This window comes from Aulonocara sp. 'chitande type north' Nkhata Bay, linkage group LG5, assembly GCF_057382095.1.
Source record: "Aulonocara sp. 'chitande type north' Nkhata Bay isolate Kocher_YH1m ecotype deep benthic linkage group LG5, A_spYH_male_GT1.1, whole genome shotgun sequence".
Taxonomy (NCBI): Eukaryota; Metazoa; Chordata; class Actinopteri; order Cichliformes; family Cichlidae; genus Aulonocara; species Aulonocara sp. 'chitande type north' Nkhata Bay.
Window position 1 is genome coordinate 29445415 of NC_141348.1, and position 26356 is coordinate 29471770.

Here is a 26356-nt window from a genome sequence, read left to right on the forward strand (position 1 = left end):
TCCTGGCACCAACCCACAAATCATTTCACAAATTCTCAACGGGGTTGAGGTTGGGGCTTTGGGAAGACCATTCCAGAAGGTTAATGTTAGCCTCCTCTATCCTTTCTAAAAACCTGTCCTGATGTGTTCGGGATCATTGTCCTGATGGAACAACTGTGCCCAAGTTTCAACCATCTGATAGCTGTTGATTTTAGGTGAAGGTGAAGAATTTGTAGAGCTAGTCCTCCATTATTCTAAACATCGTGAGCAATGCACTAGTATCACTGTAGTACACTAAAGTACATTTACTTGGTTACACTAAAAGTAAGAGAAGACAAAGGAAATTTTTTTTGTTTGTTCCTTTGTTTTTTTTATGGGCTATAATGCAGTGGTTTTACTGATCAAACCATTCGAGATCAAAATGGGAAAAACCTGACCCGTACACTAAAATGAGTTTGACATCCCTAACTGATATTTTCATGCCCTTCCCCTAATTAGATTTTTTTATATATTTTTTATATATTAATTATATTTTTACATATTACCTGTCATGACATTTGAGCAGATGAAATGTGTGTGTTAGTTACTGTCAGGGGAGCATGACCTCATTCATTTAATTCTGATTCTGACCTTTTTGAAAAGTCTGATGACATCTTCACCCACGTGCGCCAAACGGACAATGACGTTGTTGTTGTAGATGTCGCTGAGTGTGGCGTGGTCTTTGCTCTCGCGTCGGGTTTGATCCAAGACCAAATACCAGCAGTTCACAGTGGAGAGGAGATTTTGATCTTTCCTGAAACAGCGAGAGAAATACTTTGTTAATGAATGAAAGGCCTTCAGGAAATGTAAACCAAATGGGATAAAGGCTAACAAGAAAACTAAAGAGGACACCTAAGAGAACGTGTATGTATGGTCACGACTTTCTTACACCACCCAACATTCATTTTAATCCTAGCTTATTTACTATTTGGTGCCGCCTGTGGGCTTCACATATCAGAGATCAAGTGGTCACAGCTCATGTGGGGGGAATCAGCAAGTAAAGGCAGCATACGCACTTGTTGACACACAAACTCAGAAGGCATGCTGGCTGCCTCCTTGCTTAAGAGGACATGTGAGTTTAATTATCATCACACCAAAGATTTAATGGAGGTATTTTTCTTCTCATTTTGTCTTTAGAGAACACTTTAGCATGACAGCATATACAAATGCTCTGTGACACTGCTGGATGCACACGGTAAAAATAAAACATTTTTTGCTATCAGCCAATAGCTGACCTGTGCTGCGAATCAGACAAAATTGAATTGTGAAAGGAGAACAGTGAATTTGGGATGAATTAATTTCACAGTTTGCATTTCTTTGGGGATGTGAAAAAGACAATCAGACCACAGAATTCTTTTTGCCACACAACCTGAGCAAAAGGAAGAGTTTGGACATTTGGGCTAAGATCACCATTTTCATAACTTCTAAAAAACACATTATCAACTAAGATGGAAAGCATTAGAAAACTCCCAGTAAATTTAATGTGAAAAGTTCATCTTAATTTAATGGGGAACCTAATGCGTCATGATTATACCAGCATGCCGCAAAGTGTGTCATTAGTAGAAACCAGCACTAAAACCCCAGGTAGCAAAATAAGTGCTTTAAACAACCATGTCTAATAAGATGATGACCTCAGTTTGTATCAGCAATATGCTGCACTAAAATCTACCCTTTGTAGAGTTATAAAGTCATGCTAGTTACAAGTTTTTATACCCCAAGTCAAGTTTTTTAAATAAGAAACCACTGACACGTCGCCCAAGACTGAGCACTGATAAGTTTACACAGTCATTTTAATTTATTCAAATGGGTTCCTGCCCAGTACTATTATTTATCAGTCAAACAGCAAGTTAAAAACCATCTCTCTTAAGACTCTAGCTTTTAAGTAGACTGCACAGAAACCACTCATGCTGAATAAGAGTCACAAATAGTGACTCAAAAAGTGCTAAACATACACATGTGAAAATGTACAGTCATATCGGATGTGTCACATATTCTCTTCGATCTCTTAGTGTTGCATTCTAGATCATTGCTCATTGCTTACTGCGATCACCAAGTAAAGTTAGAAGCCTTACATATCCTTCCATGGCTGAAATCCCATGGCAGTAACATATGCTCTTAATACTGTTTAGCTTCAAAAATATGACTTTTCTTAAAACACAATGTCTGGTTCAGTTGTCTGTGCAATTAGTTCCAGTAAATAACCTCAAATTACAGATGCTTTTCTTGTGGTGAACCCGCTGCACTTTTTCTGATCCACAACAGCTTCTTCGTTTTCAGTGTGAATCAAAAATACGGAAGTTATTTTTGACTCTAATATTGGTTTTGAAGATCACACTGAAAGAGTCGTCCTGACTGGTTTTCTCTCAACTGCTGCAAAACTTTGATCAGTTTCATCCGTGGAGAATTGTATTTATGCTTTCATTTTCTTTTTGAAGTGAATTATAGCTGTTTTTCTGCCTTGGCGAAGCTCACTCTAATCTTCAGCTAGCGCTCATTTCTGCACTATAACAAAGGAGAAGAAAGGCACTATAGGCCCTCTCCAGCTCCCTCAGTGCATCCAAAACAATGCTGAAATGTAATCTAAGACTGTTCAAAACCTTTTTTGTTGTGCTATTTTTTAAACTCCTAAGTTGTTTCAGTGGGAAAAAATTAACTCTGTCATGCACACGAACTGAACATGAACATGTTTCCATTGTCATTGTCTTTTTTTGTCCAAGGCATAAACACTGCATTGTTTCAGTCCCATTCATAATCAGTATTATACACTGACCGGCCATTTTATAAGGTACACCTTGCTAGTACTGTGTTGAATGTGTCTTTGTGTCTTCGTAACTTCCTCGATTCTTCAAGGCACAGATTCAACGTAGTGCTGGAAAAATTCCTCTGAAATCTTTGGTCCATATTGACATGATATGGAAGAGTGTGATGTCCTGGTGGAAGCAGCCATCAAAAAATGGTAAATGGACTGGTTGTTACATAGCGCTCTTCTACTCTGAAAACTCAAGATGCTTTCCCCACCTGCCTCATTCACCCATTCACACAAGCACTTTTTTCTATGCAAGTTCTTCCTATGCACTGAAAAGCAACTTGGGGTTGGTATCTTGCCCAAGGATATTTGGCATGTAGACTGGAGCAGCCAGGGACCGATTAGTAGATGACCCGCACTTCCTCCTGAGCGACAGCATAAAGGGTGCTAAAGGGATATGCCAAAAACCTGACCCTACTATCCCAGTGCCAAAGCCACAATCAAGACTCACTGGTTCATTAGACCAGGCAAGGTTTCTGATCTGACAGTGCTGTGCCAATCTGCATTTATAGATATGCAGATATCTATAAATGCATTTACTGCATTGGCAGTGTTTTTGAGATCATTTTCATCCTGAAAAATGAAGGTGTTGGCACTTTCCAAAATCCGACTGTACATTTCTGCATTAATAATTCCATCAATATTAACAAGCTGAAATGCATGACAGAGTCCACCATGCTTTACTTGTGTTTTTGATGAATGTAGTCACTCACTGTTTACCTCTCCGCTGATCTCTTCTGTGCATACTTACTATGATTTGAACTACTATTCCATATGATCTGTTGCTACTGATTTTCAGTCCAGTACTTATGTAATTAGGCATATATCAGCTGCTCCTACCTGTTTCCCTTTCTTAAGAATGGCATCTTGACAGCCACAAATCCACTGAGAATATTTCTGATGAGGATTCAGTGAACACTAGATGTGTGGTTCTAAAGCTAATTTTGAGTACTGGTCATCAGCTTTTTCTTTTTGCTTTTCTTTTCATCCTGTAACTCTTTGAAAAGAACATGAACAAGCTATCCTTTCCCTATAGGCACTCCTTTCAAGCAGAGCAGTTGTTTGATCCAGGACATGGGATGGTGCTGACCTGACTGCCAATGTTTTGCGGTTGGCTGCTCGTCAAGTTTTTAGGACAGTTTATGTGCCATTGTTGTACAACTATAACAAGTACAACAACACTTGTTTCAAGAAACCTTTAGGAGAATGCCACCCTCATATGAATTACAATTTAGTGACAGTGAAACACACAGCGCACCTACTAACTGCTACAAACGACACCAAAAACAGCGTTTTGAAACATAGAGCGATTTGAATTTTCTCACAGGTAGCACTTTGGTATAGGAGGTTTTGAAAATGTTCCCAGATGTTCTCCTGATAGCCCTTTTAGTAGCTGCAAATTAAAATATGAAAGGACGACTGATAAGAAAAAAGTGGGCAATAAGTTTTCGCTGTTTGAAATAAACTATCAAAGTGAGAGTGCAGAGCTTGTTCTAAGACTCCAACAGAGAGGACCGCACAGTATTAATAATGACTGAGACTTCATCCAGTCATTTCAATGGAGTCTTCAAGTAAGGAATCCAGCTTTTGACAGACGGATATAGTGATAACAATATATTATGGCAGGGGGAAATCTGGGACAGTGGGATGAGAGAAGCCATGAGAGGGTTTTTCCTAATAGGGGTCTCCCTTTGAGGGTATGCTCCATTTATCAATGTGTCAGTGGTGGAGCTCTCCACCATGATTACGCTTCCTGTCCAATTGGCTGGAGAGGCTGAAAGAGAGCTGGAAAGACCTCTCCTGAATAAACCAACGAGTTAGTTATGCCTGACTTACACAGCTAGGTCACATGAATGGATGCCTATGCTGTAATTTTCTATATTGCTAATCATTGCTATGACAGATAGTCTTTCATTTGTCAAAATAAGTAAAGGCACATTTTTCTGTATTTTTAACTGTTATTCTTAAAATCTAATTTGATTGTTTATTTTTGTTTTTAATTAATTGCTGAATTGCTAAACAAACAAATAATTATAACTGTGATTTTCAGAAAACATAAGTATTCTTTTTTTGGCTTGGACTTCTATAGGAATAAATGGCAATGGGCAGCATACACAACAGAACTACAGATCTTGATCTGAAAGTCAAGAGTCTGTTGCAGGCTGGTTTTAACAGAGAGGAAGTGGCTTCTCAGCATACTGCAGGGTGTGCTTGTTTCATCACCAGTAATCTCCCACATACAAACAGCTTAAGCCAGTTAAGTAAACCCAAGTAAAATAACCCCTATTGTCTGGTTCTTTAGATTTCTAAATGAAGCTGTGATTTATTTCCTGCATCCATTGAGAAAACATGAGTATCTGAGTAGCACCCTGGCATGAAGAAGCTGTTTGAGAATGGAAATAAAATGACAGCCACAGAGAAAAGAAAGGGGGGTGGTGGTAAAGAGTCTGACCTAGTTGGAAAAAACGCAGCAGCCTGAGGCCACAAGCTTCCTTGGCCCTGGCTTCATTTCAGGTCATTTCTTCTGCTTTCATCCCCCCTCTGTTTCTTTTTTAAATTTTTCTGTTTATCCCTTCTCTCTTTTTCCTTTGTCTCTGTTTTAACTGTCTGTGTAGCAATCAGCATCAAATATATGGGGGTTGTTTACCAGTCAGACACATGGGATACAAATGTTCCACTGTGCAAAAGTCTTTGGCTGGACTCACTTGAAGTGCTGGTGCTCTCTGGAGGAGCGGATCTTGGAGGAGTAGCGCTCAGCCAGTTTGTCCAGGCCTCTGGAGTACTCAAGCTGGAGCTCGGCCTTTCTGCGGAAGAACTCCTGCAGGTCCTGCAGCAGCTGCAGCCGGGACTCGGACTGCTGCTCCAGACAGCGGAACTGCTCCACCAGCTGGTTACGGATCTCTGCATATCAAAAAGGGAGACTATGTTCAGAATAAATACCGCCTCTCTGGGGGATCAGGCTTGCATGCTGGGCCTTACTTCTGTCTGCCAAACAGGGCTGCAGGTCAAAATTAAACCCACAATCTTTCCACAGTGGATTGAGCAAAGCATGTAAACACAAATATGTAAGGATACAATCAAGCTAGCGCAGGCACTAATAAAAGAGCAAAGTCGTCACAATTGGATAAAACCGGACGTCAAACTGTATTTGTCTGCTGTCTGAGTTTGTGCGTGTGGTGAATGAGGTGGTGGTGTGCATGTGGGGTGGGGTGGGGGGGGGACCAAATGCTGGGGTAGCACACGTGTATATGAGATGCAAGTCTGATGATTACAGCAGACAGCAGAGAAAATATAAAATAGGTCAGCTTCTCAAAATGCATTGTGCTGAGCGAGCCTTAAGAGAAGTTTGACTTGAGAAAACAAATCATAGGCATTCTTACAATTATAAGATTACTGTGGTTTCTTTTCATGACATCTGGAAAGTCTGATTCTGTTCATTGAAAATGAGAATTAGGGATAAATGTATTTCAGTCCTTTTTTATAAATACAGCTGGGACAATATTGGATGTTTGATAGAGAAGCAATATTAGTACAAGCTTTAGATTTTTATATTGAGTATGTTGGTCAATTTTCAGGAGGTATTCAGACATGTTTTTCTACTCTAAAGCTAATATAATTATTTACCTTCCTGAACTTCTTCTCTGTGGCCATATTTTAATGACTTACCCCCACCACGACCAGACAGTCCCTACTGGTATTCCAACTGGTTATTCCTGAATACCTCTGGGATTTCAGGTAATAAAAACATCAAATAAAACAGTAAAATCCCCTTTACAGTCTTACATTAACACTAAAAAGGAAAACAAATCACATTCAATGTCTTCCACGTACAGTTTATGGCAAGGCTGTCATAAATCCGAAGGTTAAGAGGCTGCTGGCTGTGAACCATATATCATGTCAGGACTGAGGGCTGTGTTTAAATACCCTGCTACTGCCAATGCGCATACAAAAAAGCAGCAAGCATCCATAGGAGTTGGCTAGAACGGATGCTGAAAACAGTAAACAGCTCTTATGTAGCACTTTTATGTTTCGTTAAATCTTAATCATAGCTTCCTTGTAACTATCACTCTGTATTGCAGAATTTTGCTGAGGAAATTTTTAGTGCTGCGTAATTTTGCTGAAAGCAGATAAACAACCATGTTAACTTCCTGCCCAGACTTCTCCTGCATTATCACAGATCTCAGAGAGAGCAGTAGTTATTTTACCATACACCACGCTGAACTGAATCACTGGTAAATTTACATCTCTGGATTAATCAGTCATAGAACTACAAAGGGGGCGGGGTAAACAACGCTTCTCTTTGTACAAGACAACAAGATACAGCTGAGATGGCTGAAGATTCCACTATGACATTCTGTTACAACCATGCATAAGATCCTGAGGACTGAAAGACACTTTGTATAAATGTATCAATGGAAAAGATTGCTCAGCAGAAGAAAAGGCCATTTGTTAGCATCTAAATGGTGCTCCTGTATCTAGAATAAAAGGTTTTTCTTTTTCTTTTTAATCCTCCCCCAAACGACTGTGTGCGAAAAATGTGAATGAGTGAGAGAGAGTGAGAAAATCTGTGTAAATATGTAGTCCCTTGCTATCTGGAGATGTACCCCTCATGGTCCCCACAGTTGCCCAGTTGCCTGGTTACATGCCTCTGGAGGCATTTCAATGAGAGCAGGCCAGTTCCCTGTTCTGACAGTCGCAGCAGTCAGTCTGTTTAGCATAATGGCCAAGGACAAGGGCAACTTACTCTGCTTCGAAATACTCAACAAACAGCCTGTGATGATGAATGAGACAGCAATCGGGTTCAGAACAGAAGGAATGGTTATGTGCTAAAATAGACCACTGAACAGCACAATTTGTGGGCCTCTGTGACTGAAATAATTTTAATCGTATGGGGAGAGTTTAAAAGAGCGAGCAAACAATATAATGAGTTGATGTAAATTGATTTCACTGCACAAATTTATAAAGGAAACATCAAACAGACTTGTGATATTTGCACTTGCTCTCCTGTGAGCATGTTATTTTTAGAACTTAAACTGTTACTAGGGACTGTGCAATACTGCAGTACTTTCGATGAATCATTCAAGCCTTTGCAGTGTAATGCATAATTACACAGAGCTAGCAAGGAGTTCAAGTGAATTATATACATTGAAAAAGCGTCAAAAGCTCTCTAAATCTGACACTTTTCTATCTTTTCACTGGTGACACAAGAGCCATAAAATACTGAGCCAGACATGCTTCCTCTGCATGAGAACAGTGTGCAGCCAAAGTGAATAAAATGTTCCACACCTAAAGGCTTGTGGAAATTCACTAATAGGACATTTGTAGCTATTCCCCTTCTAAACCATATGGTTAACATCCAGAGACGCAGTGGTAACTTTACCAAGCATGTTCAGCAAAAAATAATTGCTTACAGAGACTTAGATGGTAACCCTGCAGCTTAATTAAATAAAGAGAACTTGTATAATTGCTTGCATCATAGAGGAAGTACAAAGTACGCAGACAGCAAACCCAACCTGAATTTGGGGGCATCTTTGCTTGTTGCCTTGTAGCTCTACAAATTATTTCTAATTTATGGTATCAAAATGGTGTCTATTTGTGTATGCATTTGCTTTCTGAGATGGTGTTTTTAACCAATGCAGACTTGCTCCCCAGCGGTCCTCCAAATCCCAACTGCACAGTGCTTAATGTGCATGATACTGTGCATCAGTTGAATGGAGAAATTATGGGTTAGTGGTGGTAGGTAGTGGTGGTGGTGGCAGCTTCAGACACCCTGTCTACCTGGCTGTGTTAAAAATATGTAACCTAATCAGTCTGTGGGCTCTTGCTTGAGCTGCTGAGGGCTGAATTGAAACTGAGAGTTACAAACAATTAAAGCTGTCCACTGCAACTGCAGTCTATATTTTTCATACTGTATTTTTTGCACAACTGGTGCAACCGAAGCACAATTGTGGTGTGGTGTGGTAAGAGACAATGTACATAACCGTAATAGCATAAGTACAGCAGAATGCTTTTTGGCTAACACGTGAGCCAGAACAAGGACCAACGTTTGGGGGCAACATCATTCACCATGAATGGATGAAGAGAGAAAAAAAAAGAAAAAATATAGTATGGAAATTATAGATGGTGCCTACAGTGGACACTTTGTTTCTAACACTTGTTTTCACTTTGGCTCTTTGTATGTTAAAACTCTGACCTTCTCTGTTGCTGACCAACAACAGCACGTGCAGGAGTAGCTCACAGACTGGTTGTAACACATTTTTTGTCACTGCCCCCATCTGACAACAAACACTCTGTGCAGGTAGGTGCGCATTCTGCAGCTGTGGTTGTGCATTTCGTGCCAATGCACAACCACAGCTGAACCATAATTTCCCCCTATTTGAGCTCCTGCATCACTGCAGGATAAAGGAACAAATATCACATATCACTGGCACCCACATATCCCATTCAAGCTAGCTTAGTAGTTACTGCGATGGCCAGCAGCAATCTCTGGGGTTAGTTAGCCATGCATGGCTAGTCATACAAAGTCTAACCCAGAGTGACACGTTGACATAATTTGGTACAAATCAAGGTTGTGTTCTGTGGACACGTGTCTTCCTAATGTAATAATAGCTATGGCATGACTCTATAATCTATTTGCTTGAGATTTCATTACTTCTCCTCACAGTTTGTGCAGCCAAAGGCCAAAAAACATCAGAATTCCAGGCAATTTTCACTTTAAACTGGGTAAGAAACTCAACTGTCAGCACAGCATTTAATACATGATACCAAAAAACAGGCAACAAAGATGTCGTTTCGCTGTCATTTTGAGACAGCATCATTCTGTGCATTATTTCAAGCTGATGAATACCCAGAAGGGGGTATGTCTGGATGTATATCTGCAGTGAATATGGGGTCAGAAAGAGAGCTTATTCTAACACCTGTGTTGTTACAAATGCATTGTCAGTAAACACAAATGTCACAAGCGTTTCCACTTCATACTACTCTACTCTGCTTTTCATTCTGTAGTAGCATAGCAACAGCACATCTTGCAAAGGTTTTGTGTTATGGACTATTACAGCGATTAGTGCATACGACTCCAAACTGATCCAATTGCATTAAAGATAATGGGTTTTAAAACTAGAAGTCCAGAATGACACATGACAGGGGCATCCCCTCATTTAATTGTGCTTTAGTGTCAGATTAGACAGAAGCCTAGAGACACTTCGGGGTGCTCAGCTACACACTCTAGAACAACAATATTCAGCTGAATAAGGAAATACTATAAACAGTATAAAGAAAGATTTAATAATAATTAGAATTTTATAACACATTTTATGTGATTTGAAAACATAAACTCCCACGTAAATTGTAACTGAGACCTGACTGTCTGCTGAAATGTGGCATGTTGAAAAATGCCACAAAGTGCATTAGGCTTGTGTGTTGAACTGCTGTGCAATCAGCAATTCAGCATTATTGGAGGCCAGTGTCAGTGTCAGAATAAAGCTCCCACAGCTCCGAACCGATCCAAGCTCAGTTTGCAAATGAGCTTAAGATGTCAGCTTAAAAGCTTTTCCTGAAATCGAGATGATGGCGCTCTAACAACTGCAGAGCTGATGTGTAGACCGGAGGAAGAGCGTCTGAATACGAGTGCACGAGACAAACAAACAAACAGAGATAGTGACAAGGAGAAACTCCACCACACCTCTGACTGAAAATGCTTATCATACTCTTCATTCCAGACACATGCTAATAAGCTCTTGACATTTCCTTGTAGAACAGCAATGAGGTCTAATGTGTGTATATAACAAGAAGCATTCTGGGTCAAATTTTGGGCTGATGCCAACGTTTAAGATAAGCTCTTAACTGATAACCAGTGCAGATGATTGTGTTTGTTCATTTTGTTTTCCAAAATGTTAATAAACATCCAATAAGTCAGCTGATGTCATAAAGCTGATATATTAGCATATTCCTAGTATATGATGATAATGTCATGAAAATTAATGAGTTTAATGTCTGCTGGGGTCCAGTGTGAAATTAAAACATTCATTTAGTCTCATATCATGATATAAAAAATTTTAATTGCCTATAACAATCATAGTTTAACCTTTCAAACAAAGATGAAATGATGAAAAAAAATCAATGCCGGACTTAGTTTAGGTTTAATTCTGGCAAAAAAGGGAGACTGGAGTTTAGGTATAGAAGAAAGTGGTTTTGTGAATATGTGTGACTGGGTAAATGGGGTTAGTATAAGCTTAGCCATTTGCTCCTTTAAGCAAGCCATCCGCTATCGCTAACTTACTGTACAGATTTCAAAGAAGTGCTGATTGTCTAATCTAAATCTCATCAAAGTAAGTGTAGAGAGGCCTATATGTACAATATCTGTCCATGCAACCATTTTTTTCAACTTATCTAATTCTGGGTTGTGGGTGTTGGGCCTATCCAACCTTCATGCGGTGAGAGGCAGGCTACAAGCCGGACAGGTCGTGAGTCAATCTGTCGCACGACTAACACAGAGAAACAGACATCCATTCATGCTCACATTCACACCTATGGTCAATTTAGTATCACAAATTAACCTAACCGCATGCCTGACTTTGGACTGTGGGAGGAAGCCAGAGAATCTGAAGAGAACCCACACAGACACAGGAGAACCTCCACACGCCAAGGCCCCACGCTGGATTTAAATCCAGGACCTTCTTGCTGTGAGGCAAAAGTGCTTAGCTCCGCACTGCCTTGTCGCATAACCAAAATAGTCAAGCTTATTTTGGTGCTGCAGTGACAGAAAAATGCCTGCTACTAGACAATGTATGTGCAATATGACAAGTTAATTAGCTAAAGTATAGCCTATAGTTAATATTTATGAAACCAAACCCAAACTGGAATGTCTTACTAGGTTTGCACATATTTATCTGCCAAGCATTAGTATCTCAGTTCATTTTTGTATTTTTATTTTTTTTCTCATTGGACTGATGAACTAGTTGAATGACCTTTCCAGTTCTACCTAGTTTGAAAAATATCAACCTATGGTATAAGGAAGCTGCCCTGTCTTTGCGGTAGCCTTACATAAAACTACTTCCCTGATAGCTGATGCACCAAGCGTTGAGACCTAGTACCGTCTAAAGTTATCTCTAAATGGCTGGGAGGATATCCCACCCATTTACAACCTGCACTGTCTGCTCCAATCCAGCATCAGTGTTCCCGCCTCTCCTCTCTCTCTTTCTCTCTCTGGGTGGTTTAGCCAGTCACATATTTAGTGGCAGACAGTGAAATCCTTTCATGGTTCATAATTCATACAGACAGCATACATTATTTATGGACTTTCTGAACTGTTGGCTGTGTGACCTTCTTGAGCAATCACTCCTTATCCTTACAGTGTGACGGGAAAACTCATAAATATACTCCCTTTAAAGACTAAAACCGTATCATTTAATTTTGGCTTTTTACTAGATATATTTACATGTTTAACTAAATACATATGGGGGGAAATCTCAGGTTACCTGATTGGTAGAACTATAAAAAAGAAAAAGAAAAAAAAACTAAAACAAAAAAACAAAACAAATAAAACAGCTTCACTTTTAAACAAATTATGACGGTCTAATAGCTGGCACATATGTATACAGACTAGGCATGCCACAACCCTGACACTCATCTCAACACAACGCAACACAGATACCGGTTAACCCAAGGTAATTTCAAGTAATAACCTCACCCCAGATGGACAACTGGAGTTAACGCTTGAATGCATGAACTAAAAGACGTTTTTTTTTCTGGTGAAAACAAATGACTCGCACACAACTATAAAATCTGTCCCAGCCCACAAGACTGCATACTGAAGCCAAATAAAGCTTGTGGTAAAGTTACGCAATTGTGCCTACACACAGACAATAACAATACGTTCGGGCCTGCGCGTTACCAACCTTTCACTTGGGTCTCATATTCGGCAATAATCTCTTTGTCCTTCTTGACTTTCGCCTGAGATGACATTTTTGGGGAGAACAGATTGTGCAATCCTCAGGCAGGAATCTCAGTAGCCACGATGCAGCGTTAGCCCTTGTGCAGTCCTCTCCATATAGTACAGCAACAATCAGACGTGAATCATCGCCCGCTTGACACACACAACTTCGGAGATTAAACGCACTTGAGGTTCTGCGATGTTGCTGCGCTGCGTTCAGGGCGACGTCGATCTAAAAGTGCATAATTATTCTCTTGGTCCCCAGCCCCTCCTCTTCAGCAACACTCCTCAGTGAATCGCAAAGCGGTCCCCTTTTTTATTTACATTTCATAAAGCCTCGGCTAGAAACCTACTAGTCCCAGTGATAATAGCACAGAGCGCCTTCTGCACGTCCAGACTGCCCTTTTTCACCCTTTCTCGCTCTCTCTGCAAGTTCAATGCTGCAGCAAAAAAGGCTGAATGGATGTGAAAGTCAACGCGAGGCTCCTCCTCCTCCAGCTCCCTCCCTTCTTCCCTCACCACTTTTCTTTTCATGGATGATTTAAGATTCCCCCTGTGTGTGAACCGAAAAGCCTTTGCCAATAACAGAGAAGATGTCTGGAGCTGAGGGGAATATTGTTTGTGGATGATCGGGATTTAGCTGATCTGTTTCGAGAACATCAGCGGCGTAAACCTGGCAGAGCACAGGAACAGAGGGAGTAGCGTGGATTAATCAGATGCGATTATATTTAAACCAATTTACTTATAGCTCCGGTGATGAACAAAGATTTGTCATTGCAAATATTCTTAGTCTAAACATTAAGGAAAATACACGTTATATACACAATGTATGCAGAGGACCAGTAGGATTGTAACCGAGTACATTTACTCGACCGGTTTACTTAAGTACAGGTTTAAAGTACTTTTGTTTTATTGAAGTATTTCTTATACTACTTCTTGCTTGTAATTCCCTATATTTTAGAAGCGCTTATTGCATTATTATTAGCATCTATTTTAACCCTTTCGCGTCTTATTATTTAGCAGATTAATGACATTGTTGCACTTCACACACAGGCTGCAGGCTGAAACATGTCTTTTTGATAAAGTTTATGGTTAGAGCTGGAATCAGGTGACCCTGAATCCTTCCTTCATTGTGCTGCAATAGCCTTAGGCTGCTGGGATGCTTCCCATGATGCACTGTGCATTTCTTCTCTACCCAACTCTCATGTTTATATACCACTATTACAAATGTTTAAAACAGTTTTCGTATTTATTAAGCTCTGTTTTCTCTTCCATAGTGTCCCTTTGGTCCTGTCCTCCTCTGCACTCTTTTTTTTCCCTTCACACCTAACCGGTCACAGGAGATGGCTCCCAGAGCCATGGGGGTTCTGGGAGGTTTCTTCCTGTGGGAGAGGAGTTTTTCCTTCCCACTTTCCCCATGTTTTTTGTTTATAGGGAGTTGCCCGATAGTTTGAGTTTTCTTTCATATTTTGTAAGGTCTTTACCCTACAGTGTAAGATGCCTTGTAAATTGACACTATTTAAATATAAATTGAACTGAAGTGAAAAATTTAATTAGTATACATTAGGCTACCCATTTACATATAAGCAATTAAAATAATCAACAACTAAAAAAACTAAAGACAATATAATATAATACAATGCACTTGATTCTGAAAGGTGGTATTCTATAAGGTATCTTTACTTTTGGCAATTCAGAGATATTGTGATTATACAACTTGTGCACTACTTAAGCTGCTCGAGTACAATTATACATTTTAGCTAAGTAAAAGTATTTATTCTACTTTGCAAAACAATTATCCAACACAAAATTATATTTAGTCTTGTGCACCACTTTTATAACTGATGTAATAGAACATGTTGTGCAGCCTGAAAATCACACCCAGTGTTTGCTACATGTGTGAAAATGTTCTTATGAAATATTCCGACTTCCTGCAACCACAGCCTTTAAAAAAAACCAGGTTCATAGCACTATAATCTCTGAATCTCAGTAAAAAGAAAAACGAAAGAAAGAAAAAAAAAGAAAAGAAAAGCCCTGCGTCATTTTGGAGCAGCTGCAATAAACGTGTCTTTGTTATGAGAAAAACTATATAGAAACAACTATGATAGGATTTCATCAGTTTGAGGGAACTTGGAAATGACAGAGTTAAAAATGTAATGTTGCAAAAGTTCCAACATTTTGCCAAAATACTGACTTTCTACTCGTGCAGCACAACAATATTCTTCTGTTTGGACACATCTCAGTATTAGGAATACTGTTCACTCAGCTCACTGGTTTCTGTTGTGTGGGAGCCACAGTGAGCTCATTGCAATATTTTTGTCATTAGTGTGCACCCATGACATCCATTCGTAGTTATGTAGATACAAGTGTGGGTGTTTTTGACATAAAATATTTGGAGGAGCAAATTTTTGATCTTCTTTCAAACAGTGCCTACAGACTCTGTCACTCAAAATGAAAAAAAATGTCAACAGATTTTCCGTTTTTATTTAATTCTATCATTTGAGCCAATAAAAACACAACTGCCATGTGAAAAAGTATATTCATACCTCAATATTTTATCACACCTTTAAATCCATAGAATTAGAACCGTGGATCCTTCATTTGGTGCCAGTGACTACAGGCTTCTTAAAGATTGACAGGTGAAACAAGTCTCATAAAATCTTTGACATATAAGGGTTGGTGTTCGTTTTGAAACTGAAGTGTGTAGAATCACCGTGGCACTATCTAAAGAGCTTCAGAGAAAAAATTGGTAACATATAGTTCTGACAAAGTAATAAAAAAAAGTCCAAATGATTTTAAATAAACTGTGCTCTACAATTAAAATAAAACATCTACAAGTAGTGTTCACAGTGGTGTTTCCACCCCAGCAAATTCAACCACAAGAGTGGAGTGTTTGATGCAGAAACAAATTTACAATAACAAGAAAATTCATCACAGGATCAGCAGGTGACTCTTGCAACTGTTGGTGTCAAAGTGATTTTGGCTACAATCAGAAAGCGACTGCAGAAATGTGACCTGCATGGGAGGTGTGCTTGGAAAAATCCTTTGCTGGCTAAAAATATCACCAGAGACCAGCTACAGTTTGCCAATAAACATATCTGTAAAGACCAGGTCTGTGGGAATAATATGCTCGGGACAGACACATCAAAGATAGTGTTGTTTGGCTACAGTAACAGCAAACATGTTTGGGCAACAACCAAAGGCAGATTTTTAGGAGAAGAAGCTCAGTTCACTTGTGAAGCATGGCAGTGACTATGTAACAGTCTGGGTTTGTTCCCCTGCCTCAAAGATTGAGGAGTTGCGGCGCTTGATTCGTATGTCTGAATCACAGCAAAGAGTGCTTAAAGATAATGTGAGGCCATCTGTCCAAAAGATGACGTGGAGCCTTCAATGAGACACTAGTGAATCCACCAAAGAATTGCTCAAAAAGAAGAAGAAATGCTGGATTATGTGGCGAGACTAGTGGCCTAGTCAAAGCCCACATTTGACTCCAGCTGAGATGTTGTGGGAGGAATTGGAAATAAGCTTTAAATGCAAGTAAACCCCCAAACATTTTGCATGTGACAGAATTTAGCATAGAAGAGCTTTCAAAAATTTTAGAACTGATGTCAGAGTATGTGAAATTATGCATACCAGTACGAGCAGTTGTTGTTGCCCAAGGAAATAATACTGTAGTTTCTGAGACCAAGCAGATCTCGTGTTTTCCACTTGAATTCTACACCTATTGTTCCTTATGGTTGTGTTCAAGTGCAACATCTCTATCTGAACAGATCAGACTCAGAATTTTTATTTATCTGAGTTTAATCAACTCCATCATCTCCATGTGTTGAGCTTTTTTCTTTCTTTCTTTCTTTCTTTCTTTCTTTCTTTCTTTCTTTCTTTCTTTCTTTCTTTCTTTCTTTTTCTTTCTTTCTTTCTTTCTTTCTTTCTTTCTTTCTTTCTTTCTTTTTGCATTATCAGTCTTGAAGTGTCAACAAAACAAGCTGATTCTTACTTTGTTTGTAATTGGTGAAAGTTGGGCTATAAGAAAAGCCTTCTGGTGTAACTAAACATGGTGTGCACTGCTGCGTTAACAGTGATAAAACACTTCCCCAGAGAAAGTGTGTTGCTCTGCTCTGCATTTCCCCTATGAGAAGTGCATTTCACACAATTTGCTGACACCTTCTGTCAAATGACTTCCTGTATGATCTCAAGTGCAAATGTGTGCAACGTCTTTCATCTTTAGTTCTCCCAAAATGTGTTTTTGTCTCAGAGCAATGTAAAGTGGTGTGTAGGACAGGGATAATCGAGCCTGTGAAAAAATTGCATTTTGGTATGTGACAAGAGATCCCCATCTTCCTTTGCCCTAAATTTTGGGGGAAATCTCTCAGCGAGCTCTTGGTGGAAAGCCCCTGAGAAATCTGCAGTCCCTATCATGCAATCTTAACAATCGCAATTTCTAATTTTTTCTGTGGAAAAGTTACTCACCAACTAACTGTGTACCTGTTAAAAGTTGGGTGGGTTTGAAAATAATGTGGAAAAACTTGTGTGTAACTTTGCTAAGGAAACTTTAATGACATCCAGGTCTTTATGGGCAAAATAATCATCCAGGTCTCCACCAAGGAAAGATTAGGGTCCTTCAGGAAGCTAATAAAGATGCCTAACTTAAATCTTTATATGATTAATGCTTAATTAAGGCTAAAGTTTCCCCAATCATCCCCCAAAGCAGTTCATAGTATTGGTCATTACAGCTCTGGTACTTTGGTATTACCAAAATCATGTTTTATGTTTCTATAATAGCTAATCCACCAGTATGTGGAAGCTCTTTAACTAAAATGACTATTTTAACGCTCAGCTATAATGTTTGTTTTTATAAATGAATTTCCACATTATTTTTTTTATTAGATTGTCAAACTACACTTGTTTACCTGCACTCCTGAACAGAAAAAAACATTTTTAGTGGCTAAACAATACATGAGATTTGCTCAAATTTGGGGAAAAACAAAAAGTTGAATTCAATTCAGTGAATTCACTATTTTTGTTTTTGTTTGTTTTAAATGTGGTTTTGACAGATTTGTAAAATATTAGTGTTTTCTTGTTATCACTTTAGTTATTACATTGCATCACAGCATTAAGAATCCAATGGCAAGTGTATGCCCACTGTGGGTTTTAATCAAGTTGTAATAGTTAGACCTTTTTACATGGACAAGAGTATTTTGTTGTTTGTTTTTTTGTTTTGTTTTTTTTGTTTCCCTTAATACATTTTGTTGAACATAACTTTATTTTGGTGTATGATAAGGTATTCTGCTGAGGTCATTATGGAAACCTTGATACATTTCGTTCATACATGTTTCTGAAAGGCAAGCAACACGAATGCATATTTGTTTTCATAGCTTAATTCACAGTGATTCAGATCTGCTCATTCGTGGACATTATACTTAAATGTTTGCCAACAGGAACTGAAGCTTTGTGTTGATTCTCCTCCCCTGTATGAGAAGGACGCGCACAATGCTACTGAGGAACGGTAAAGCTATGACTCCCTCTGCTGGTAAACAGTTTAATAAGCAAGCAACAAATTACCAGCTACCAGTGCCATAATTTCTTCATAATTAATTAGGTTCACCAGTTCAAAAATGTCGTGTTTCTTGCTGATTTTATTTTTATTTAATTTGTCATTTAGTAGTAAAATGATAATAACATGATGTCACCGAGAAAAGAAAAAAGAAGAAAAAACATACCTGAGCCATCTAACTCCAAAACAGGTCATCAATAATTAGTTTCGGTACACAAACACGTCATCAACAAAAACCACATGTTTCTATGACTCTTCATAAGTCATCTAAAGGACGCTAAAAATAAACGTTTCTCAATACCAAAGGGAAACTGAACTATGTCGTTGCTGACCTTAACTTTATGACATCCTCTTTAAAGTATGCTTCCTTTGAACCACGACCTGCTTTTTCTCGGTGATGCCACGGCTTCGAAATGTACGGACAAGCTGCTTTTCTTTGAAAGCGACACTGTCACGCTGCAGTCTCTGCGAGGTGTAACTACATTTGAGCCGAGGTGCTCAGAGTAAACATGGTTAATTGTCAGGCTAAATCATTTCTGTCTGTGTGGAGTCGGTGATGTGTGGTTTTTGCAGTGTCTGACACCGCTTATTGTGAGGTAGGCCATTGCGCAAAACTGTTTGTCACTGGCCACACCTTTTCCACGCCTTCCTAAAAAGTGGTAATTACAGTTAAGCCGAGCTTAAACATATAAGCGAGACGCCAGGGGCTATGGACTGCATTGTTCACGGAGCAGCTCGAGTGCCAGACTTTACAGAACCATGTGGTGGACACTATTGTCAGTCATTGCTGGAGTGCTTATACTAGTTCTCCGTTTCTCCACTCGCAGAAGGTAAGATAAGTGTTACAGCATGTTGATTTTGCAGATAATAAATTAGTACTAAGGCTTGTTTACTGTGTAAATGCATATTTTGCAAATGTTATAGCTTTACCGATTACTTATTTATTTTGTTTGGCGCATTTAATCCTAATCAAAATTCATTAAAATGAAGGGAAAGTAGTTGATATTAGATCACTACTTTAACGCTGTATCACTAATTGAATATTTAGCATTTGGGGTTGCTTTTAACGGCAAAATATAGTGTGATTTATACTGAAGACGACTTGCCAATTGCCTTTTTAACTAAAGAAATCCTCCTTTTGGCATTGCTTAATGCGAATGCAAACCTGTTGTGTCAGATTCATGTAAAGTGAAAGGAAGCAAACGCTAATGCTTTTGCGATATGAATTTCCGTGTATGACAGGCGGAGAAATGAGCCTCCTCTGGACGAAGGTTGGATTCCATGGCTGGGACATGCCATTGAGTTTGGGAAAGATGCCGCAAAGTTTTTGGCCCGGATGAAAGAAAAACATGGAGATATATTCACAGTAAGTTCTGATTAATTAATTTAATACTTACTCTTTGAATCCAAAAGCTTGAATGCAGTTTATTTTTTAATCGTAAAAAATATTATACTGAACATTTCGGGGATAGGTGAGGTGAGCAAACTAACAATCTGTCCTCACAGGTGCGTGTTGCCGGTCTCCGTGTGACAGTGCTGTTGGACCCACACTCATTTGATAGTGTGCTGAATGACAGAGATTCCTTTGACTTTACCCGGATCAGAAGCCAGGTCATACAAAAAGTGTTCAGTCTGCAGCCGACAAACATCGAGCCTACCTTGGAGAGGAAATGGATGGAACAGTAATAAATATGTCTTTATCGATTTTATAAGCAACAAAATTATATGACTGAAATCAGTGTTGCAAATCTTAATGCTATCTTTAATTTGCATTTCTTAGGCATTTTCAAGGTTGCAGCCTTCCCAAGCTCAGCAGCTCCATGAACACTCACCTTCAGACCCTGCTCCTGCATTGCCACAATGGGTCCGCCCCTTCAGAGTGGAAACAAGAAGGACTTTTTGACCTCTGCTATAGTCTTCTTTTTAGGTAAGGCATAATATTTTAACCTAGCAAAAAATACTCTAACATTTTAAAAAAGAACATGATAAACATGGTGGTATTCTTATGCTTTTACCTGTGACAAGCAAAAAGAGAGTTTTTACCGTTTTTGTTGTTGTTATCAGGGCTGGATATCTTACATTCTTTGAGAGGACAGACAACGCGGCTGTTGCTTACCAAGAGTTCCGCAAATTTGACAATCTTCTCACCAAACTGGCTCGTGGCTCACTCAGGCGCGGTAAGTTGCACTGCAGCTTAACAAAAATAAAACAGATGTTCGATGGACATATAAACTAAACTTGCATCTGCGCAGCACCATAATGCAAATGTCTGATGGTTTCATTACAGAAGAACGCAGAACAGTTAGCCACTCGCAGGAGCGACTGTGGGAACTGCTTTCCCCGTGCGGGCTGAGGGGAGGGTCAGAGTCAAGCACCTGGCAACAAAGTTACTGTGACTTCCTACAACAGGAGGGGATAAATGCAGATATGCAGAAAAAAGCACTGCTGTTACAGTTGTGGACCACACAGGTAAGAACGGTTTAATTGTCTGTATTGTTTCCCGTTCACACACAAACCATAAACATCCACAAATTCCTTACAGTGGCATCAATGCATAAAAACTCCTCCGCACCCATTGCTTGAATACCATTTCACACAACAGTGTTCAGCTTGCCAACATGAAATCATAGATGCTAGATTCCCCGTGGCTAAGTCACTCAGAGCTACCTGCTTCAACATGTAACTTGAACTGGAGTTCCCATGAATCAGTTTTCCACGTCACTCTGTATTCCTTGAGTGTGAAGAATTACACATGCAAACACTGAGAATGAAAACAGTGTTAGTCAGTTGAAGTTGCTTCCTCTTTTTCTGACAGTTTCAGGCATCATACCAGGCAGTTGTGCTGTCAGTCTTTTGTTTTTGTTTTTTTCTTTTGTTTTTATGGCTAGAGTCCAATTCCTCTGATAATGTTGTTTAACCGGTGTGCATGGATGAAAAGCATTTTAAAAAGACTCACATTGATACTCCCATGGATACTTCCTCTAGTGCAGAACTCTCTTTTACACTATCCAGTAACACCAGTATCTTCCATGAAACCTTGCTGAAATATTATTAATTTTGTTTTATTGGGCTTTAATATAAAGTGTTTCCATTGTTAGCAATATTTACACAGGTGTGACTGTGGGATTTAAGGTTTTTCACTAGTTCAGACAGGTCTCAGTGGTGGAGCAATGAGGTCACTACTCATGCTGCCAGGTGGGGGGGATAGTGAGCTGTATTTGGTCTTTGTTTCTGCTGTTGCTCTATGCTACATTTTAGCTCTAATAGTTTTACATCATCGTTAACCTGTTATTCTCCCTGGAAAAAGCTTTGTTCACCCTTAAACACAGATGTATGTAATTCTAACAATGATGAACCTATCCACACTGCAGGCTCTCACACCTGCTGTGCATGTTTGGGAAAGCCCGCCAGTCCCCACGTATATTTCTGCATTATCATGTCTGCTGGGATATTCGAGCACACAGTCTCTGTCTTGAATGGAAACTGGAGCACCACTGCAGTGAATAGAAGGATTAAATGTGAGACTGGCGAGAGGTGCCAGAGTGAAGCTTATACATGTGTTACAGGCAGATTGATGGGTTTTTTTTTTTTTTTCAGTGTAAAGTGTAAATGCTAGGATTTCACTGAAGTCGCCTACATCGTCATGAGTCTTGCACAAGCTGGAGGTTGCTGTTCTTTTTCCATTTGCAAGGAATCAATATTATTGACTGAAACATACACCGATCAGCCGCAACATTAAGACCATTGACAAGCGAAGGGAATAACGTCCAGCTTCTCATCACATCGAAATGTTCTGCTGGGAAACCTTGGATCATGTCTTTATCACATACAGTGCACACAAACACTGATGCTGAACAAGCACACCCTATCAACACTCCCAGTCAGTCACTACCTTCTTCTGCCAGGACATTGAATGCAGCAGTAGTGAAAAATTGGGCATGAATAGGTGACGGAACTGTTAGGCGTGGCTGTGTGCAGGCAGGAATAGGACCCAAGGTGCAGACTCCGGAGACAGACGTGAACTCAAAAAAGGCTTTAATTCTGAACGCAACATGACATAACTTGAAAAACTCAAAATAAACTTACACCGGTGGACAGACAAAACACACAGCAAAATAAACGGTAGATCGCGACACGGACACAGAGAAACACAGGGCTTAAATACACAGAGGGAGCAATCAGGGAATGAGTAACAGGAGGGAAACACAGCTGGGACAAATCAGAACTGACGAGACCAAAGAAGCGTAAACTGAACACACTGAGAAAAGACAGAGACCTTCAAAGTAAAACAGGAAACACATAACACAGACTGAACAAAGACACAGCCTCACATGTAGGCACTACAGAGGGAACAGAGACGTGGGACCAGGGCAGACACAAACACTGAGTGGACACGGGGATATAGGAACTAAGGATACACATAGACGCGAACTAGACAAGGGGATGCAGGTGATAGGGGAGACAGAGCAACTAAAGAAGACAGAGACATAAACCATGAGACAGAACTCAAAGAAACCAAAAAACTAGAAAATATGAATAATATCATACACTCAAAAACCCTGGGTCAACGACCCAGGCATCCTAACAGGAACATGACAAAGAACCCAAGAAGCTGAATGAAATTTGCCAGATCCTAACGTGATCACGCATTTATGGGCTGCAGTGAACAAACCTGATCGGTCGCAGCAGATGGCCCCGCCCCTCCCTGAGCCTGGTTCTGCCGGAGGTTTCTTCCTGTTAAAAGGGAGTTTTTCCTTCCCATTGTCGCCAAAGTGCTTGCTCATAGGGAGTCATATGATTGTTGGGTTTTTCTCTGTATCTATGAAGCGCCTTGAGGCGACTTTTGTTGTGATTTGGCGCTATATAAATAAAATTGAATTGAATTGAATTGAATCAATGGCAACCTCACCTCCCCACCAACATCCGTAAAACATACCTCAAGGTCCAGTGTTTATAACCTGGCATGGGTCAGACCTATTTTTGCTGCACAAGTTGGGCCTAAACATTATAGCAACTGTGGTTTTAATGCTGCAGGTTATTCAACACCGCTTTCACATTTAGTCATATAGTCAAAGCCAATAGCTGGCCAGCAAAGCATTTTGGACCGTGAATAGTTGGGAAATGAGTGGTATGGGGGTCGTGCTGGTGAGCACTATTACCTCACAGTTAGAAGGCTCCTAGTTGGAATTTCCTGGGTTGTTGGGCCTTCCTGTGTGAAGTTTGTCTCCAGTAGTTTTCTCTGGATTTCAGTTTCTTCCTATAGTCCAAATCATGTTGATTTTGTATATTCGTTTTCTGCCTTTTCCTCTATGTTAGCTGGGGTCTGCTTGAATTCCCTTGCAACCCTATAAGTGGGATAAGTGGTTGAAAAGATTGATGGATAGATTAATGGGAATAGCTATATAACTAAAATGACCTTCTATAACCTTTAATGCAAATTTCCATTTAAAAACTGCACTGTTATACCTGCTTTGTGTGCAAATGGAAATGTTTTTTTTCTTCTCTCTCTTCAGTTATAATTCCCAAAATGACAGGTATTTTTCCTCTAAGAATCTGCAGCTGTTGGGATAGACTCATATTACAACCTGAGGCATTATATAAGGTGATCTGAAGATCTAAGAGGGCAGAAAGACAGTGTGATGTACTTCTAGTCACTTTTGCTCATTTGCCCTGCCTGTCAATGGAAAGTTGACCTGAGATGAGCAGCAGTAAGAACAGCTCCCCTAACCCACAGCAATTACTGTCTGACAGGCTCAGGTGTCTCCCACAGTGGTTGACAGAGGTGCCTACAAAGCATGGGGTGACTTATTGGCTTCTCCTCACATCAGTCATATTCACACAGCAGCAGTACAGAGAAATTAGAGGAAAGCAAATAATAGCCATCATCAGAAGTATCTCTATTTTAGGTATATATTAGCTTTATACGTACAAAATGAATTCTGTTGTTTTTTTTCATCTGAAACTCGTGTAAAGGTTTGTGTGCGTGCAATGTTTGTTTCAGTGTAATGCTGGACCTGCTGCCTTTTGGCTCCTTGGCTTCCTGCTCACTCACCCAGAGGCCATGGAGGCTGTTAAGTCAGAGATCAGAGGCCTTTCCACTCGGCGGGATACTTCCTTTCAGCAGCCCCAGAACAACCCGCTGGAAGCGCACAGCACACCTGTATTTGGTACGTAACAGCTGCTAGCAGCCTTTTCTGTTATTCACTTGAGCCCTTCTACCTTGGGGTTTAATTGCTCCAGTGGGATGGAAACAAAAGCTCATTTTGAGCTGTTAGAAATAACTGCAGTGTATTGAAACAGTGACAGCAGCCATGGCAGTTTGAACTTTGAACCAATTAAATGTTGATTGCCTTTTTCATATAATCGTATCTGTGCAATGTTTGTTCGTCGCCAAATTACGCCTGAGGGCACCGCTGACTTAACTCACACTGACACCCCTCTGACATCATCCACTCTGCTGTCCTTTCAATTCTACAGATAGCATTTTGAGTGAGACCCTACGGCTCACTGCTGCAGTAATGATCAGAAGAGAGGTGGTGCAGGATAAGATCCTGGACATGGCCAATGGAAAGAGGTACCACCTCAGACGAGGGGACAGAGTGTGTCTGTTCCCTTTCCTCAGCCCTCAAATGGACCCACAGATACACCAAGAGCCACAGGTATTTAGTGTGTACATATGAAGTGCATTAATCTAGAATAGGATATATGCATTAACAGCACCAACATGGGCCCCTCTATACTAATTATATTATGGCAAATAAGCCGGCCTCGAGGTGGCATGATTAAACACTGTGATTTAAAACACAGGCATAATACTTCCCCTGGCATAAGCTGGTAAATGCCTACAAATTCTTTGTCAAGGACTAGGGCTTGGTTATTTATTAATGTTCATTCTTATTATTTGTCTTAATTCATTAGAGGTGAAATGTTATTTTATAGCCAAAAAGTCAAGCTTGTTTTCATGATATCATAACACACACAGCTAACGAAGCCCACATGTTTTGCTCTTGACAGACTTTCAAGTACGACCGCTTCCTAAATGATGATATGACAGTGAAGGATGAATTCTACAAGGATGGAAAAAAGCTGAAGTATTGCAGCATGCCTTGGGGTGCAGGGGAAAACAGCTGCGTTGGGAAAGAGTTTGCTATTTCAACTATTAAACAGTGAGTGTTAAAATCATTTGTAACATATTTCCATTATTTATCTGAAGTTGAAAAATAAATAATACTTTCATCATCAAAGAGTTCCATGCAATTTCAACCTGATTACTCGTTCTGGCCATCTTCACATAATATCCCCCCTTTTTATCATTTCAGTCCTGCTTTTATGTTCTCAATCATAAAGTAAGAAGCTGTTATACAGCCATTGCTTATTCTCTGTACGGACCTGTATGACAGAGGTGAAGGATATTAGAGAACAGTCACTCGTAACAGCCAATGTCAGACGTCCTGTACAAATGTTAAAACAGCCTCAGGTGCACTAATATGTGTGAAAAGATGTAAACAGTTTTTACCTCTTTTTTCTTTAGATTTGTCTTTTTGGCCTTGACCCATCTTGATCTGGAGCCGTGTGACCCTGAGGCTAAACTGCCTCCTGTTAATCCCAGTCGTTATGGGTTTGGGATGCTCCAGCCAGACGGAGACCTGCAGGTCCGATACAGACTGAAGAGAACATAGCACCTTACTGTACAAACTACTTACTGACATACTGTAATATTATTTATTGTATCTTATATTTGATCAGTCCACCTTAAATCCTATTTAACTTTTTGAATTTTGTAATTTTGTATGTTAATAAAAAACTAAAGGAAACACTAACCAGCTGATTTTGTCTCATTTTTAATGACTCCGATTTCTTATCTGTGTTCAGAAGTTATTTTCTAAAGGAAATGCAAATACAGAAGATGCAACATTAAAGATCAGTGCAACAGCTCGATTATATTGATTTTGTAATGGGTCAGGATTGATATCAGCTTTGAAATTATTTAAATGCTTGCACTGTAGTGCCGTGTAATATAAAATATTTCACCACACTCTTCATTGGAGGC

At 39.7% G+C, this 26356-nt stretch overlaps 2 protein-coding genes across 4 annotated transcripts in view; one reads left to right on the forward strand and one right to left on the reverse strand.

Annotated features, from left to right (window-relative positions):
- LOC147330914 (SLIT-ROBO Rho GTPase-activating protein 3-like) overlaps positions 1–13211 on the reverse strand; it is a 48793-nt gene extending 35582 nt beyond the window's left edge. For 2 of the 3 annotated variants that reach the window (XM_086292839.1, XM_086292838.1), the window contains exons 1-3: positions 12721–13210; positions 5530–5725; positions 610–772 (exon numbers count right to left, since the gene is read on the reverse strand). In XM_086292839.1, coding sequence (XP_086148965.1) covers positions 610–772; positions 5530–5725; positions 12721–12787 — 426 coding nt within the window. In that variant the 5' untranslated portion in view covers positions 12788–13210. Of the gene's footprint in view, positions 1–609; positions 773–5529; positions 5726–12720 lie in introns of all 3 variants that reach the window. The other variant, XM_086292837.1, reaches the window with a different exon arrangement.
- A 5472-nt stretch (positions 13212–18683) lies between these two features.
- On the forward strand, positions 18684–26117 carry ptgis (prostaglandin I2 (prostacyclin) synthase). Its single transcript, XM_086292845.1, has 10 exons — positions 18684–19136; positions 19549–19672; positions 19813–19988; positions 20087–20233; positions 20371–20483; positions 20594–20775; positions 24308–24473; positions 24784–24965; positions 25321–25472; positions 25838–26117. The coding sequence occupies exons 1-10, from the start codon at positions 19066–19068 to the stop codon at positions 25983–25985; spliced, it is 1461 nt and encodes a 486-aa protein (XP_086148971.1). The 5' UTR covers positions 18684–19065; the 3' UTR covers positions 25986–26117.
- Positions 26118–26356: the final 239 nt, after the last annotated feature.

Coding starts and splice junctions, on each gene's coding strand:
- ptgis (XM_086292845.1), top strand. CDS start 19,066: ATGTGGTGGACACTATTGTCAGTCATTGCTGGAGTGCTTATACTAGTT. Junction 20,484..20,593: donor TCGTGGCTCACTCAGGCGCG/GTAAGTTGCACT, acceptor GTTTCATTACAG/AAGAACGCAGAACAGTTAGC. Junction 20,776..24,307: donor TACAGTTGTGGACCACACAG/GTAAGAACGGTT, acceptor TGTTTGTTTCAG/TGTAATGCTGGACCTGCTGC.